Below are 18,239 nucleotides of genomic sequence, written 5' to 3' on the forward strand. Positions count from 1 at the left end.
CTCCACCGCTTTTGCCAAGTCCTCAGCATGACGCTGGGGCCGTACAAGCGGACTCAGGTGCGGTGGGGGGTCGTCTCAAGAGTTTCAGCGCGCAGTGGGCTCACTCGCAAGTGGACCCCTGGATCCTACAAGTAGTATCCCAGGGGTACAGATTGGAAATTCGAGACGTCTCCCCCTCGCAGGTTCCTGAAGTCTGCTTTACCAACGTCTCCCTCCGACAGGGAGGCAGTATTGGAAACAATTCACAAGCTGTATTCCCAGCAGGTGATAATCAAAGTACCCCTCCTACAACAAGGAAAGGGGTATTATTCCACACTATATTGTGGTACTGAAGCCAGACGGCTCGGTGAGACCTATTCTAAATCTGAAATATTTGAACACTTACATATAAAGGTTCAAATCAAGATGGAGTCACTCAGAGCAGTGATAGCGAACCAGGAAGAAGGGGACTATATGGTGTCCCTGGACATCAAGGATGCTTACCTCCATGTCCCAATTTGCCCTTCTCACCAAGGGTACCTCAGGTTCGTGGTACAAAACTGTCACTATCCGTTTCAGACGCTGCCGTTTGGATTGTCCACGGCACCCCGGGTCTTTACCAAGGTAATGGCCGAAATGATTCTTCTTCAAAGAAAAGGCGTCTTAATTATCCCTTACTTGGACGATCTCCTGATAAGGGCAAGGTCCAGAGAACAGTTGGAGGTCGGAGTAGCACTATCTCAAGTAGTTCTACGACAGCACGGGTGGATTCTAAATATTCCAAAATCGCAGCTGTCTCCGACGACACGTCTGCTGTTCCTAGGGATGATTCTGGACACAGTCCAGAAAAAGGTGTTTCTCCCGGAGGAGAAAGCCAGGGAGTTATCCGAGCTAGTCAGGAACCTCCTAAAACCAGGAAAAGTGTCAGTGCATCATTGCACAAGGGTCCTGGGAAAAATGGTGGCTTCTTACGAAGCGATTCCATTCGGCAGATTTCACGCAAGAACTTTTCAGTGGGATCTGCAGGAAAAATGGTCCGGATCGCATCTTCAGATGCATCAGCGGATAACCCTGTCTCCAAGGACAAGGGTGTCTCTTCTGTGGTGGCTGCAGAGTGCTCATCTACTAAAGGGCCACAGATTCGGCATTCAGGACTGGGTCCTGGTGACCACGGATGCCAGCCTGAAAGGCTGGGGAGCAGTCACACAAGGAAAAAATTTCCAGGGAGTGTGATCAAGTCTGGAGACTTCTCTCCACATAAATATACTGGAGCTAAGAGCAATTTACAATGCTCTAAGCTTAGCAAGACCTCTGCTTCAAGGTCAGCCGGTATTGATCCAGTGGGACAACATCACGGCAGTCGCCCACGTAAACAGACAGGGCGGCACAAGAAGCAGGAGGGCAATGGCAGAAACTGCAAGGATTCTTCGCTGGGCGGAAAATCATGTGATAGCACTGTCAGCAGTGTTCATTCCGGGAGTGGACAACTGGGAAGCAGACTTCCTCAGCACGACCTCCACCCGGGAGAGTGGGGACTTCATCGGGAAGTCTTCCACATGATTGTGAACCGTTGGGAAAGACCAAAGGTGGACATGATGGCGTCCCGCCTGAACAAAAAACTGGACAGGTATTGCGCCAGGTCAAGAGACCCTCAGGCAATAGCTGTGGACGTTCTGGTAACACCGTGGGTGTACCAGTCGGTGTATGTGTTCCCTCCTCTGCTTCTCATACCTAAGGTACTGAGAATTATAAGACGTAGAGGAGTAAGAACTATACTCGTGGCTCCGGATTGGCCAAGAAGGACTTGGTACCCGGAACTTCAAGAGATGCTCACAGAGGACTCATGGCCTCTGCCGCTAAGAAGGGACTTGCTTCAGCAAGTACCATGTCTGTTCCAAGACTTACCGCGGCTGCGTTTGACGGCATGGCGGTTGAACGCCGGATCCTAAGGGAAAAAGGCATTCCGGAAGAGGTCATTCCTACCCTGGTCAAAGCCAGGAAGGAGTGACCGCACAACATTATCACCACATGTGGCGAAAATATGTGCGTGGTGTGAGGCCAGGAAGGCCCCACGAAGAAATTTCAACTCTGTCGATTCCTGCATTTCCTGCAAACAAGAGTGTCTATGGGCCTCAAATTGGGGGTCCATTAAGGTTCAAATTTCGGCCCTGTCGATTTTCTTCCAGAAAGAATTGGCTTCAGTTCCTGAAGTCCAGAAGTTTGTCAAGGGAGTACTGCATATACAACCCCCTTTTGTGCCTCCAGTGGCACTGTGGGATCTCAACGTAGTTCTGGGATTCCTCAAATCACATTGGTTTAAACCGCTCAAATCTGTGGATTTGAAATATCTCACATGGAAAGATGACCATGATGTTGGCCCTGGCCTCGGCCAGGCGAGTGTCAGAATTGGCGGCTTTGTCTCACAAAAGCCCATATCTGATTGTCCATTCGGACAGGGCAGAGCTGCGGACTCGTCCCCAGTTTCTCCCTAAGGTGGTGTCAGCGTTTCACCTGAACCAGCTTATTGTGGTACCTGCGGCTACTAGGGACTTGGAGGACTCCAAGTTGCTAGATGTTGTCAGGGCCCTGAAAATATAGGTTTCCAGGACGGCTGGAGTCAGGAAAACTGACTTGCTGTTATCCTGTATGCACCCAACAAACTGGGTGCTCTTGCTTCTAAGCAGATGATTGCTAGTTGGATGTGTAGTACAATTCAGCTTGCACATTCTGTGGCAGGCCTGCCACAGCCAAAATATGTAAATGCCCATTCCACAAGGAAGGTGGGCTCATCTTGGGCGGCTGCCCGAGGGGTCTCGGCTTTACAACTTTGCCGAGCTGCTACTTGGTCAGGGGCACACCCTGGCTGAGGAGGACCTGGAGTTCTCTCACTCGGTGCTGCAGAGTCATCCGCACTCTCCCGCCCGTTTGGGAGCTTTGGTATAATCCCCATGGTCCTGACGGAGTCCCCAGCATCCACTTAGGACGTCAGAGAAAATAAGAATTTACTTACCGATAATTCTATTTCTCGTAGTCCGTAGTGGATGCTGGGCGCCCATCCCAAGTGCGGATTGTCTGCAATACTTGTACATAGTTATTGTTACAAAAATCGGGTTATTATTGTTGTGAGCCATCTTTTCAGAGGCTCCGCTGTTATCATGCTGTTAACTGGGTTCAGATCACAGGTTGTACAGTGTGATTGGTGTGGCTGGTATGAGTCTTACCCGGGATTCAAAATCCTTCCTTATTGTGTACGCTCGTCCGGGCACAGTATCCTAACTGAGGCTTGGAGGAGGGTCATAGGGGGAGGAGCCAGTGCACACCACCTGATCCTAAAGCTTTTACTTTTGTGCCCTGTCTCCTGCGGAGCCGCTATTCCCCATGGTCCTGACGGAGTCCCCAGCATCCACTACGGACTACGAGAAATAGAATTATCGGTAAGTAAATTCTTATTTTTACCACGATTCCAAATGACTCTGTTCATTAGATGTTTTTTTTGGTTGCATCGGCTACCAGGTTTCTGGTCTCAGTCCTTCATGATACCATTCACTATGAAAATGTGACCATGATTTGTGCTTTTGGCTGTTTTTAGCTGTGTTTAGAAAGCAGTGTTTCATGATCATTTGAATACACAAAACTGCCTAGTTGCATGCCTGTGACTGTAAGAAGGTGTGTAAAAGTGTTGGGAGGTTTGTATTACACATATATCTAGACTCTTATTTCCTTCTCCTAATCTCTGCTGCTGTGTCATAGACGCCCTGGCCAGCTGGTACGGAATGTGTCGCTAACTACGACTTCCAGGTCAGAGCAGACCAAGACCTTCCATTTAGTAAAGGAGAAGTCCTGACCATTGTGGCTGTTACGCGGGTAAGTGAGCAATAGTAGAGAAATCATTTTTCACACGAATATTTATTCAATATGAGGAGACACAAAATATGCGGCCAAGTAAGATGTTGGCCGCATATCTCCTGCTCTATCATAATGAGATGGGAAACCTGAATAATGAGCACACTTTAATGCGTTGTGTAGCTCATTTCCTTATCTTTCTTGCTGTAAACTAAATGGTCTAAATTTACCAGTTTTTAAAGCCTGAAATACAAGGTGCAATAGCAGAAAGATTATTGTTAATTTCAACAATGTGAAACTTGGTTTAGGTATATACAGTTATCTCAGTGGGGGTATACCCAAACCGAAAATGTAAAAAGATTTTGGCTATAGCTTTTAGCATGACAAGAATAGTGTAGCTTGTTCAGTGAAAATGAAGGTTGGGGTTAAAGCTGACGTGATTCCACAGTCATTGTGACTGGCACTGGCCAGGTTATGCTGGTGCTGTGCTCATGGTGTGTTTATAATGGTGTCTATATCTCACACAGGATCCTAACTGGTACAAAGCAAAGAATAAGGCCGGGCAAGTTGGGTTCATACCAGCCAACTATGTGCAGAAGAGAGAAGGGGTAAAATCTGGGACCAAGCTGAGCCTGATGCCGTGAGTACATCGCAAATGCTATTATCTGTCCCATTTACATGAATAGCTCGTGCCAATAAATTTCCCTAGGATAATTGTCTGTCGTACCCTGAATGTGTAGTTCTGCATACTAAATACTTGTCTACATATCTTCACTGTTTTTTTTTATTTGCGTTTCTATCTATTACTTGTGCATGTGTGTGGTACTTCCCACTTGAACCCTTCCAGGATATGGAAGCTGGGTAATGGGTAGGGAGGCCAATCCCGGGCCGTTTTTTCAATCCCGGGATTCGGGATTGAAAAACGGTCAATCCCAGGATCCCGGGATTGCAGTAGGGACCAGTGAAGGTTGTAGGGAGCAGCGCTGGAGGGAGGGTGTAGGTAGTGGTGCGGGAGGTAGGGAGGGTGTAGGTAGTGGTGCGGGAGGTAGGGAGGGTGTAGGTAGTGGTGCGGGAGGTAGGGAGGGTGTAGGTAGCGGTGCGGGAGGTAGGGATGGTGTAGGTAGCGGTGCGGGAGGTAGGGAGGGTGTAGGTAGCGGTGCGGGAGGGTGGGTGTAGGTAGTGGTGCAGGTGGGAGGATGTAGGTAGCGGCGCGGAAGGGTTGGTAGCGGCGCGAGAGGGAGGGTGGGTGTAAGTAATGACACTTACTATTAGGCGGGCGGCCGCGGCAGCCATGGACTCACTGAACGCGGGAGCATTTCAAATGAAGCGCCGGCCGCCAGCCAACCAGAGCTGGCGGACCGGCAGCCAATCAGGGAAGCGGTCGCAGCAGTGGCTCCTGATTGGCTGCCGCTGCTGCGGCAGCTTCCCTGATTGGCTGCCGAACCGCCAGCTCTGATTGGCTGGCGGCCGGCGCTACATTTGAAGTGCTGCCGCATTCAGATTGTCCATGGCTGCCGCGGCCGCCCGCCTAATAGTAAGTGTCATTACTTACACCCACCCTCCCGCACATGCGCACTGTAATCCCTTGAATCCCGGGATTGGAAGCTCCAATCCCGGGATTCAAATCCCGGCATTTTTGGGCCCAAATCCCGGGATCCCGCCGATCCTGATCCCGGGATTGGCCTCCCTAGTAATGGGAATGGAGACTGCATTCCTAGTTACTTACAGACACACGTCCCTCAAGCATAAACATGCTTTACTTTACTTATCGCATGCCAATCTAATCTTTGCACTGTTATAAGTAGGTATGACACTTCATTAAACTATGTTTGAGCTCAGATGCAGTATTCAGGATAAGACTGGACTGAACGCTTTATATGTAAAAATGCTAATTGTTTTTATACAGTTTTTCAGTATTTTGGGAACCCCGGTATTTTGCCGCCACCTCCTTATCCCCTGAATTCAGACATCAGTGCCTATGGCTTACTAGCCGATCTGTACGTTTTTGGTTAAAGGAATGATTATTTTTTCTGAAAGTGCTGTGCTTGTCATCATACTGCTTGTAATATGATAGTTTATATGTGTGCAAATTGCATTATATTTGTGTCAAGATTACATCAGCCGTGTGGATTTTTAGTAGTATTTTTATATTGCTATATGTGTCATCAGTTAGTAAAAATAAGATTTTACTCACCGGTAAATCTATTTCTCGTAGTCTGTAGTGGATGCTGGGAACTCCGAAAGGACCATGGGGAATAGCGGCTCCGCAGGAGACTGGGCACAACTAAAGAAAGCTTTTAGGTCACCTGGTGTGCACTGGCTCCTCCCACTATGACCCTCCTCCAAGCCTCAGTTAGGACACTGTGCCCGGACGAGCTGACATAATAAGGAAGGATTTTGAATCCCGGGTAAGACTCCTACCAGCCACACCAATCACACTGTATAACTCGTGATACTATACCCAGTTTAACAGTATGAAAACAACTGAGCCTCTCAACAGATGGCTCAACAATAACCCTTTAGTTAACAATAACTATGTACAAGTATTGCAGACAATCCGCACTTGGGATGGGCGCCCAGCATCCACTACGGACTACGAGAAATAGATTTACCGGTGAGTAAAATCTTATTTTCTCTGACGTCCTAGTGGATGCTGGGAACTCCGAAAGGACCATGGGGATTATACCAAAGCTCCCAAACGGGCGGGAGAGTGCGGATGACTCTGCAGCACCGAATGAGAGAACTCAAGGTCCTCCTCAGCCAGGGTATCAAATTTGTAGAATTTTGCAAACGTGTTTGCCCCTGACCAAGTAGCAGCTCGGCAAAGTTGTAAAGCCGAGACCCCTCGGGCAGCCGCCCAAGATGAGCCCACCTTCCTTGTGGAATGGGCTTTTACTGATTTAGGATGCGGCAGTCCAGCCGCAGAATGCGCCAGCTGAATTGTGCTACAAATCCAGCGAGCAATAGTCTGCTTAGAAGCAGGAGCACCCAGTTTGTTGGGTGCATACAGGATAAATAGCGAGTCAGTTTTCCTGACTCTAGCCGTCCTGGAAACATAAATTTTCAAGGCCCTGACTACGTCCAGTAACTTGGAATCCTCCAAGTCCCTAGTAGCCGCAGGCACCACAATAGGTTGGTTCAAGTGAAAAGCTGATACCACCTTAGGGAGAAACTGGGGACGAGTCCTCAATTCCGCCCTATCCATATGGAAAATCAGATAAGGGCTTTTACATGACAAAGCTGCCAATTCTGACACACGCCTGGCTGAAGCCAAGGCCAATAACATGACCACTTTCCACGTGAGATATTTTAGATCCACGGTTTTAAGTGGCTCAAACCAATGTGATTTTAAGAAACTCAACACCACGTTGAGATCCCAAGGTGCCACTGGAGGCACAAACGGGGGCTGAATATGCAGCACTCCTTTCACAAACGTCTGAACTTCAGGTAGTGAAGCTAGTTCTTTCTGGAAGAAAATCGACAGAGCCGAGATCTGTACCTTAATGGAGCCTAATTTCAGGCCCATAGTCACTCCTGCTTGTAGGAAATGCAGAAATCGACCTAGTTGAAATTCCTATGTTGGGGCCTTTTTGGCCTCACACCAAGCAACATATTTCCGCCATATGCGGTGATAATGCTTTTCAGTTACATCTTTCCTGGCTTTAATCAGCGTAGGAATGACTTCCTCCGGAATGCCCTTTTCCTTCAGGATCCGGCGTTCAACCGCCATGCCGTCAAACGCAACCGCGGTAAGTCTTGGAACAGACAGGGCCCCTGCTGCCGCAGGTCATGTCTGAGCGGCAGAGGCCATGGGTCCTCTGAGATCATCTCTTGAAGTTCCGGGTACCACGCTCGTCTTGGCCAATCCGGAACCACGAGTATTGTTCTTACTCCTCGTTTTCTTATTATTCTCAGTACCCTTGGTATGAGAGGCAGAGGAGGGAACACATAAACTGACTGGTACACCCACGGTGTCACTAGAGCGTCCACAGCGATCGCCTGAGGGTCCCTTGACCTGGCGCAATATCTCTCTAGTTTTTTGTTTAGGCGGGACGCCATCATGTCCACCTGTGGCCGTTCCCATCGATTTACAATCAGCGTGAAGACTTCTGGATGAAGTCCCCACTCTCCCGGGTGGAGGTCGTGCCTGCTGAGAAAGTCTGCTTCCCAGTTGCCCACTCCCGGAATGAACACTGCTGACAGTGCTAGTACGTGATTTTCCGCCCATCGGAGAATCCTTGTGGCTTCTGCCATTGCCATCCTGCTTCTTGTGCCGCCCTGTCGATTTACATGAGCGACTGCCGTGATGTTGTCTGACTGGATCAGTACCGGCTGGTGTAGAAGCAGGGATTTTGCCTGACTTAGGGCATTGTAAATGGCCCTTAGTTCCAGAATATTTGTGTAGGGAAGTCTCCTGACTCGACCATAGTCCTTGGAAGTTTCTTCCCTGTGTGACTGCCCCCCAGCCTCGAAGGCTGGCATCCGTGGTCACCAGGACCCAGTCCTGTATGCCGAATCTGCGGCCCTCTAGAAGATGAGCACTCTGCAGCCACCACAGCAGAGACACCCTGGTTCTTGGAGACAGGGTTATTAGGCGATGCATCTGAAGATGCGATCTGGACCATTGGTCCAACAGGTCCCACTGAAAGATTCTGGCATGGAACCTGCCGAAAGGAATTGCTTCGTAAGAAGCCACCATCTTTCCCAGGACCCGCGTGCAGTGATGCACCGATACCTGTTTTGGTTTCAGGAGGTCTCTGACTAGAGATGACAGCTCCTTGGCTTTCTCCTCCGGGAGAAACACTTGTTTGTTTTTTTGGACTGTATCCAGAATCATACCTAGGAACAGTAGACGTGTCGTCGGAACCAGCTGTGATTTTGGAATATTCAGAATTCAACCGTGCTGGTGTAGCACCTCCTGAGAGAGTGCTACTCCCACCAACAACTGCTCCTTGGACCTCGCCTTTATTAGGAGATCGTCCAAGTACGGGATAATTAAAACTCCCTTTCTTCGAAGGAGTATCATCATTTCCGCCATTACCTTGGTAAACACCCTCGGTGCCGTGGAGAGTCCAAACGGCAGCGTCTGGAATTGGTAATGGCAATCCTGTACCACAAATCTGAGGTACTCCTGGTGAGGATAGTAAATGGGGACATACAGGTAAGCATCCTTGATGTCCAGGGATACCATGTAATCTCCCTCGTCCAGGCTTGCAATAACCGCCCTGAGCGATTCCATCTTGAACTTGAATTTTTTTATGTATGTGTTCAAGGATTTCAAATTTAAAATGGGTCTCACCGAACCGACCGGTTTCGGTACCACAAACAGTGTGGAATAGTAACCCCGTCCTTGTTGAAGTAGGGGCACCTTGATTATCACCGGCTGTGAGGGAACATGGGGTAGTTTCCAGCAGTTGCTGTGGAAACTAGGTCCGAGAGACCATCCCCAAATAACTCCTCACCCTTATAAGGCAAAACTTCCATGTGCCTTTTTGAATCTGCATCCCCTGTCCACTGGCGAGTCCATAAGCCTCTCCTAGCAGAAATGGACAATGCACTTATTTTAGATGCCAGCCGGCAGATCTCCCTCTGTGCATCTCTCATGTACAGATGTAGCGACCTTTATCTTGAGTGGCTGAGGCGTTTGTCCCGATCGAGCATATGCAGCGTAGGGAGGCGCGCCTAGTCACAGAGAGGCGTACCTAATCGCACGGAGGCAGACATGGCGTTTGGCGTTACCTTTACGTGTAATACCTGCGATCAGCCACCAGATGTCGCTTTTTACAATCACCACTGCGCATGCGTTTGGTCTCCCGTAAAATACAATACTGAAATACATAATAAGGACTACTTTACTAAGGCGTCTCATTACGCTGCATACAGTAAATACTCATTACGCTGCATTATTTAATACAGTACTGTATATACAGTACGACACAGACGCAAATAGTACAGCATACAGTATATGATCCATCTACAATACTTTATGAATACTGTATGTGAGCGTCCAAGTACCGCAGACAAAACATACTGTAAAACCAGTAGTGTACACTGTCGCAAATGGATGTGTTAGAAATTCACTATTGCCTCTCAAGATTAGGAATTTTGTACAGTATGTTATCGTCCTAATCCCGTAGCCATTACAGCATAATCAAAACCAATGGATTTATACATTTGTCTGCGGCGAAGTGGTGAAGTGTTTCGCTTTCTATACTCAGAGTCCCGGGTTCGATTCCTTAAGTACGAAGGCATGTTAGTTTTTTTCAGACACTTTATTATTTTTTTTATTCACATAAACCAGGGCAAAGCTGCATGAGCGGTTCTATGCGATCGAGTCCGGTGTACCATAATGTGCAGGTTCTATGCAGGTTAAGGTTCTATGCTCCGTACAGTACACATACAATTCTGTAGCTGGGCAGACTGAATAGAAATGGCTACCACCTATGACTCCTTGCCCCACAGAGGCCCTAGGCTACGGAGCAAGTAATACTATAGTCCAGATTGTACAGACTATGGGGCAATGCTGAAGGAGCGTCACAATTCCCTAGCTAAAATACACAGTATGCACATTATGGTACACCGGACTCGATCGCATAGCACACTGGCAAAATGGCCGCCGCCCCTGAACCCTTGTGCAGGTTATGGGGCAATGCTGAAGGAGCGTCACAATCCCCAAAATACACAGGGGCGATGAGGATAAGCTACTGTAGGATTGCATACAGTATTACGGTACACCGGACTCAATCGCATAGCACACTGTAAAAATGACCACTACCCCTGAACCCCCACCTCCTGAACCCCCACCTCGTGGCAGGCAGCAGTCGGGTATGGAATGAGAAATGGCATAAGCTGTGCAGGCTACGGGGCGATGCTGAAGGAGCGTCACAATCCCGTAGCCAAAATACTGTACACAGAGATAAGCGAGGTCTATGCACATTACAGTACGTTACACCGGGCTCGATCGCATAGCAAACTGACAAAACACAAGTTTTACATAAAGCAGGCCAAAGCTGCAGGAGAGTTTCTACTGTAAAGGTTCTATGCACCGTATGGTACTGTACACATACAATTCTATAGCAGGGCAGACTCAATTGAAATGGCTACCGCCTGTGACTCCTAGCTCCTAGGAGGCACTCGGCTATGGAGCAAATAACAGCACAGATTTTGCAGGCTACGGGGCAATGCTGAAGGAGCGTCACAATCCCCTAGCTACAATACACAGGGGCGATAGAGATAATCAAGTGGCTGGAGGGGGGGGTCCCCTTGATTTAAGGGGCCCCCACTCCTCCAGGGTACCCCGGCCAGGTGTGACTAGTTGGGTATTTAATTCCATGGCCGCAGGGACCGGTATAAAAGTGTCCCGCGGCTGTGCATTATCTGTCCAGCTAGTGGAGCCCAGTGCTGGTTCAAAAAATATGGGAAACCCCTACGCTTTTTTGTCCCCCTTATTTTTTGCACCAGGACCAGGCGCAGAGCCCGGTGCTGGTTCTAAAAAGATGGGGGATCCCGTGTCCATTTGTTCCGTATTCCTGCCGGAATTCGACCGCAATTGCATATACTGTACCCCTTAATGTCACTGCTTACAGTATACAGTATTTAGACATGAGCTTGTGTACAGTATCTGTCATGAGGTGCTTTTTTCACTGACACTATAACTTTTTTCTATTGTAATATACTACGCCCCCTTAACCCCTGCACGTCTTTCTGGGGTTCAATATATGGAGTATTACCTGCATTCCTAGTTTTGTTAGTGTTTGAATATTGCACAATGATAGGGCGTCCGATGGTGAAGGGGGCGTAGTCCCTTGCAACAGGAAGGGGTTTGGGGAGTGGGGACCGCGGATGGGGGATGGGGTATGAAGGCGCTGTGAGTGGGGTAGGAGCAGGGGTGTCGCAGGTGGGGGATGGCAGCTGCAGGGCTGTTGCGGATGGAGGAGGGGTTCCGAAGGCGCTGCAGATGGAGAAGGGGTGGGTGCGGGTGTGCAGTGGATGGGGGAGGTGTCCAGGGGGCGCGGTGGATGGGGGAGGGGTGGATGCGGGGGTAACGTGGGTGGGGGAGTGGCGGGTGCGGTGCTGTTGCGAATGAGAGACTCCCAATTTCATGTGTGAAAGTACTGCAAACAGCGCCCGGCCCCCACCCCATTGGTGTTGGTTTATGCCTTAGAGGACTCGGACGCTCGCATTTGTAAAGCACGGTATTTTCCACCGCCTCCTGCTAGCTACTGTAGCCCTCCATTCCCAGACGCTCATGTATTTTAAAAGCACGGTGTTTATACATTGTCCTGTACATTCTTCCTTTTACACAATTACTGTAGTTGCGTCTCCATACACATACTGTACAGTACTCCATACTTTTTCCACCGCCTCCCGTTACGCCTACAGTATTGCCAGAGCTGTAGATCAATCCGCCGCTATACTGTACGATCGAAAGTACTGGATTGGTGGAGCATTAGCCACACAGTGGTGGAGATGTGTAATGCATGATGAGTATCTAGATCGCCTCAACGCGCCTACCTGTGATTAAACTCAGCTATCGCCTTAGCGTGACTAAACGCCCGTCTCGGCGGAGAAACAGTCAAGATAAAGGTGGCTACATCTGTATAAGACTGAGTCTTTTATATGCTCTATGGTTAGCAGAATAGTGTCCCTGTCTAGGGTGTCAATATTTTCTGACAGGGAATCTGACCACGCAGCGGCAGCACTGCACATCCATGCTGACGCAATAGCTGGTCTAAGTACAATGCCTGAGTGTGTATATACAGACTTCAGGATCGCCTCCTGCTTTCTATCAGCAGGTTCCTTGAGGGCGGCCGCATCCGGAGACGGTAGTGCCACCTTTTTTAGACAAACGTGTGAGCGCTTTATCCACCCTAGGGGGTGTCTCCCAACGTGTCCTATCCTCTGGCGGGAAAGGGAACGCCATTAGTAACTTCTTAGAGATTACCAATCTTTTATCAGGGAAAGCCCACGCTTCTTCACACACTTCATTTAATTCTTCTGATGGGGGAAAAACTACGGGTAGTTTTTTCTCCCCAAACATAATACCCTTTTTAGTGGTACCTGGGTTTATATCCGAAATGTGTAACACCTCTTTCATTGCTTCAATCATGCAACGAATGGCCTTAGTGGACATTAGACTAGACTCATCGTCGTCGACACTGGTGTCAGTATCCGTGTCGACATCCGCGTCTGCCATCTGAGGTAGCGGGCGTTTTAGAGCCCCCGATGGCCTTTGAGACGCCTGGACAGGCACGAGCTGAGAAGCCGGCTGTCCCGCATTTGGCATGTCGTCAAATTTTTTGTGTAAGGAGTCGACACGTGCACGCAATTCCTTCCATAAGTCCATCCACTCAGGTGTCTGCCCCGCAGGGGGTGACATCCCTTCTATAGGCATCTGCTCCGCCTCCACATCATTATCCTCATCAAACATGTCGACACAGCCGTACCGACACACCGCACACACACAGGGAATGCTCTAACAGAGGACAGGACCCACAAAAGCCCTTTGGGTAGACAGAGTGAGAGTATGCCAGCACACACCAGAGCGCTATATAATGCAGGGAATAACTGAATTATGTCCCCTATAGCTGCTGTTATATATACTGCGCCTAAATTTAGTGCCCCCCCCTCTCTTTTTTACCCTTTTCTGTAGTGTAGACTGCAGGGGAGAGCCAGGGAGCTTCCTTCCAGCGGAGCTGTGAGGGAGAAATGGCGCCAGTGTGCTGAAGGAGATAGCTCCGCCCCTTTTTCGCGGACTATTCTCCCGCTTTTTTATGGATTCTGGCAGGGGTAATTATCACATATATAGCCTCTGGGGCTATATATTGTGGTATTTTTGCCAGCCAAGGTGTTTTTATTGCTGCTCAGGGCGCCCCCCCTAGCGCCCTGCACCCTCAGTGACCGGAGTGTGAAGTGTGTATGAGGAGCAATGGCGCACAGCTGCAGTGCTGTGCGCTACCTTGGTGAAGACTGATGTCTTCTGCCGCCGATTTTCCGGACCTCTTCTTGCTTCTGGCACTGTAAGGGGGACGGCGGCGCGGCTCCGGGACCGAACACCAAGGACAGTTCCATGCGGTCGATCCCTCTGGAGCTAATGGTGTCCAGTAGACTAAGAAGCCCAAGCTAGCTGCAAGCAGGTAGGTTCGCTTCTTCTCCCCTTAGTCCCTCGCTGCAGTGAGCCTGTTGCCAGCAGGTCTCACTGTAAAATAAAAAACCTATTTATATACTTTCTTTTTAGAAGCTCAGGAGAGCCCCTAGTGTGCATCCAACCTCGGCCGGGCACAAAATCTAACTGAGGCTTTGAGGAGGGTCATAGAGGGAGGAGCCAGTGCACACCAGGTGACCTAAAAGCTTTCTTTAGTTGTGCCCAGTCTCCTGCGGAGCCGCTATTCCCCATGGTCCTTTCGGAGTTCCCAGCATCCACTAGGACGTCAGAGAAACAATATTTGTTGCATGAAAGCGCTTTTCATTTTCCATTTCTATTTGTTCTTATTTTTGAATCCGCCCCAATACAAGGCTTTATACGGCTACTTTGCTCATCTGACTGGGTTACTGTCTAATTTGGATTTACCAGTGCCAAGTGGCCTTCTCTATCCTAGAACATGTTAGGGCCTGTTAATGTATTCGGGATATAACTGTACATGTAGGTCAAAGATGATTATCTTTCTTTCACATATTTCAACAGGCACTATAATGATCCTGTCAGTTTTGAAAAAGATCATTATGTGGCATTGCTGTGCATTTGATATCACACATAAATATTGTGGAGTGCTTAACTATTACATTACGGTCAGTTTGAGTCAGCTGTACTTGAATGAGGGATCCATCCTATCCTCCTGCCTCACATCTAACACTGTATGGATATGTAGGCTAAAGCCAGTACCAAGTACTGATGTTTGCTGAATCTGCCATTGGGTAGTTAGCCCCACTAATTATAATATCTGTAGTGGGCAGTGGCAGATGGTGGGCCAGTAGGGTTAGGCACTAGATGGGGGGGGGGGGGCAGTTTAGCTGTAGCACCACCCCGCCAAGTCTTAGTCCTAGCCGTCATCTCCACTATCTTAGCCCTAGCCGCCACCCCAGGCTGGGTGGAACAGGAAAGGGGATAGAGTAATTACCCTGTCCACTGTCGGCATTCTACTTGCCAGCATTCTGATCGCAGACAACAAACCAGTGATATTTATACATATATATCGGGCATTTATCTCCTAGAATATCATACATACGTGTAGATTAGCTGCAAGCTTCAGTTGGAGTCTTGTGTGATGTGCAGTTGTACACACATCCAGTTGTTGCAGTCTGTAAAACATTACTTATTACTGCTAGCAAATGAAGTGCCATCAAAAAAAAAGCTACGTTTTACTACACTAACTTCCCTAAAGTGTTATTGCGGAACCTCATGGCTAATGGAATCAGCCCCATTGTCTCTTAGACTAATAAGGCGCTCGCCAAAGTTGCAGTTAGCCTCTTTGAATTTTATTGCCATTTTGCAGAAAAGCTGCTGTGACTGAATATACGTGCAGGGAAGCTCAACATGTGTAATATTGCCATTGCAGTGCACCCAGCATCCACAGAGCGTAGGGGAACGTATTTTATCAGATGTACCAATGTTCATGAGAATGCAGCCAATTCGTAAGGAATTAGCGACATCACTGAGACATTTCTTAAGTGTTCGGCAACTGGAAATTAGATAAATAATATCCTAATAATCTTTGCAAGGACAGCAAAAGTCTACTTTGCTGCTTATCACCCTGTTATATGTTCTAATCCTTTGCAGTATATCCCAGATCAGTGTATAATGCACTATAACTTCTGACGGTACCCCTTCCAGTTTACAGTATCTGTCTCATGGATTTCTACCTGAACATCTCACAATCCTGTTACTTTTGTTTTAAACCTTCTTTGTGCATTTCCCCTCCCTCCCTTGTTTTTCATCATTGTGATAAGCTATTCCCATTTCTTTATCTCGTTTTCTGTGATTTCTCCTTTTCTTTGCCCTTCATTTACATAAATATTGCAGTAGTATTTTCCTGCATTACTTCCTTGTGTTTCTCTGTTACACTCACCTCGATTAGCTGCTGTGAGCACAGTGACGGCTGTGTGTCTATAGTGTTCATTCTAGCACCCTGTACCTGTCACAACTCGTGCAGTTCCTCTTTCTTGCCTGGGGTGTCACTCTGCTATGGTGCTTCTAGCACACGCTGGTCTGTATCTTAGTGCTGAGATACAGACCAGACTGTGCTAGAAGCACCAGAGCAGAGAGCGACAACCCATGCAGGAAAGAGCAGGTGCAGGATGCTAGAATGAACACTACGGGGCCAATTCAGTTGTTTTATTCATGGCCGCCACTAGATGGTGCCCGACAGTAGCAACTCAATTGTTCTGCCGTTCGGCTTCCAGCAGCCACGGAGGACACCTATTTATTGCAGTCTCCTAAGGTGCGAGAGAAAAAAATGGACGCAGGAGCTTTAGTTGGGTTTAGCCATTTTAGGCAGCTAAACCCGGTCTGTTTGGGCACGATATGTATGTGTGCCCAAACAACAATTGAATAGCGACAATTGTTTGGGCTTCTAATAAGTCCCATTTAGATGGGAAAATTGAATTCCCCCCTATGTCTATAACATAGCTGCATTGTGACAGTGTGCTCTATATTTATGTTACAGCAATTAGCTAACCAGTGAGGCCACAGAGATCCTACTTTGCCAACAAAGTCTACTGCAAACTACCGCCACATAAACTTCTAAAGTACTTTATGCACAAACTTAAAAGTAAAGAAGTCCTTTACAGATGTCCTGCTTGTGTCCCTATCCTTCTCCTCTATCACACAGTGCTGCTGCATTACTGCCCCCTTACAATGCAGTTCTACAGCAGAGAACACACTATCTTGCATAATGATTGAGCTGATGGTGGTTACGCGGATTGTTTGTAATTTCTGAGCAAAGTAGAGTTTTTCTAAATGACAAAAGATGAAACGCAAATTGCTTTACATACAATGTTTCCAAAAACATTGCGGAACGTATGTGAGCGTTTAGGGAGCTTATTGGGATGTGTGAAAGCATGTTATGACCGTGGGGTATAACCTTACTGAAGGAAGGTTTTTACGTTCCTGATGTCACTGAAAGCAGAATAGCTCTTCTCTCCCCATCATATGATATTTATCATCCACACTCCTGTGAAATAGATCTGGGCTGTGGTGGGTTTTTCTTTTTTTTATAATGGTTTGTTGTACCTGAAAAATAATTGCCCTGACATAATACGTATACGTGTGCAGTTACAGAATGTAAAAAATGTAAGCTTATTGAGGGAACACAGTTAATTTCCTGACTGTCGGGATCCCAGCGGTCGAAATACAGACGCTGGAATCCCAGCACCTGCGGTCGGAATCCCGGCCGCCGCCCGGAATCCCCATATGGGTGATAGTCCACACCCCCACCCGATTTCAAATCACCGAGTCCGAAGCGTGGCGAGCCCGCGAGGAGAAGCCCTGTGCTTGAGGTCGGGATTCCAACTGTCAGGATTCCGCCCACCAGGTTCCCGACAGTCGGGATTTCATACCGAATCCTTGGTGAGGTATTTTTTTCAAGTTACAAATTAAGCTAACTAAATGATAACGGACAGTACCCCAAATGTACACAACAGGAAATATACAAAATCTAAAATACATCTGCCCAGCATAGGTCTTACTATCTGCTGAACTAAATAACGTCTACTGCCCAGCATAGGTCTTACTATCTGCTGAACTAAATAACGTCTACTGCCCAGCATAGGTCTTACTATCTGCTGAACTAAATAACGTCTACTGCCCAGCATAGGTCTTACTATCTGCTGAACTAAATAACGTCTACTGCCCAGCATAGGTCTTACTATCTGCTGAACTAAGTAACATCTACTGCCATTACTACTGCCCAGCATAGGTCATACTATCTGCTGAACTAAATAACGTATACTGCCCAGCATAGGTCTTACTATCTGCTGAACTAAGTAACATCTACTGCCATTACTACTGCCCAGCATAGGTCTTACTATCTGCTGAACTAAATAACGTCTACTGCCCAGCATAGGTCTTACTATCTGCTGAACTAAGTAACATCTACTGCCATTACTACTGCCCAGCATAGGTCTTACTATCTGCTGAACTAAATAAAGTCTACTGCCCAGCATAGGTCTTACTATCTGCTGAACTAAATAACGTCTACTGCCCAGCATAGGTCTTACTATCTGCTGAACTAAATAACGTCTACTGCCATTACTACTGCCCAGCATAGGTCTTACTATCTGCTGAACTAAATAACGTCTACTGCCCAGCATAGGTCTTACTATCTGCTGAACTAAGTAACATCTACTGCCATTACTACTGCCCAGCATAGGTCTTACTATCTGCTGAACTAAATAACGTCTACTGCCCAGCATAGGTCTTA

General features: G+C 47.8%; 1 protein-coding gene across 1 annotated transcript in view; it reads left to right on the forward strand.

Annotated features, from left to right (window-relative positions):
- Positions 1-18,239, forward strand: part of CSK (C-terminal Src kinase) — a 171,486-nt gene that overhangs the window by 116,530 nt on the left and 36,717 nt on the right. Inside the window, exons 3-4 of the mRNA XM_063926375.1 lie at positions 3,730-3,843; positions 4,350-4,462. Coding sequence (XP_063782445.1) covers positions 3,730-3,843; positions 4,350-4,462 — 227 coding nt within the window. The remainder of the gene's footprint in view (positions 1-3,729; positions 3,844-4,349; positions 4,463-18,239) is intronic.

The sequence above is a fragment of the Pseudophryne corroboree genome, chromosome 6 (assembly GCF_028390025.1).
Source record: "Pseudophryne corroboree isolate aPseCor3 chromosome 6, aPseCor3.hap2, whole genome shotgun sequence".
Lineage (NCBI taxonomy): Eukaryota > Metazoa > Chordata > Amphibia > Anura > Myobatrachidae > Pseudophryne > Pseudophryne corroboree.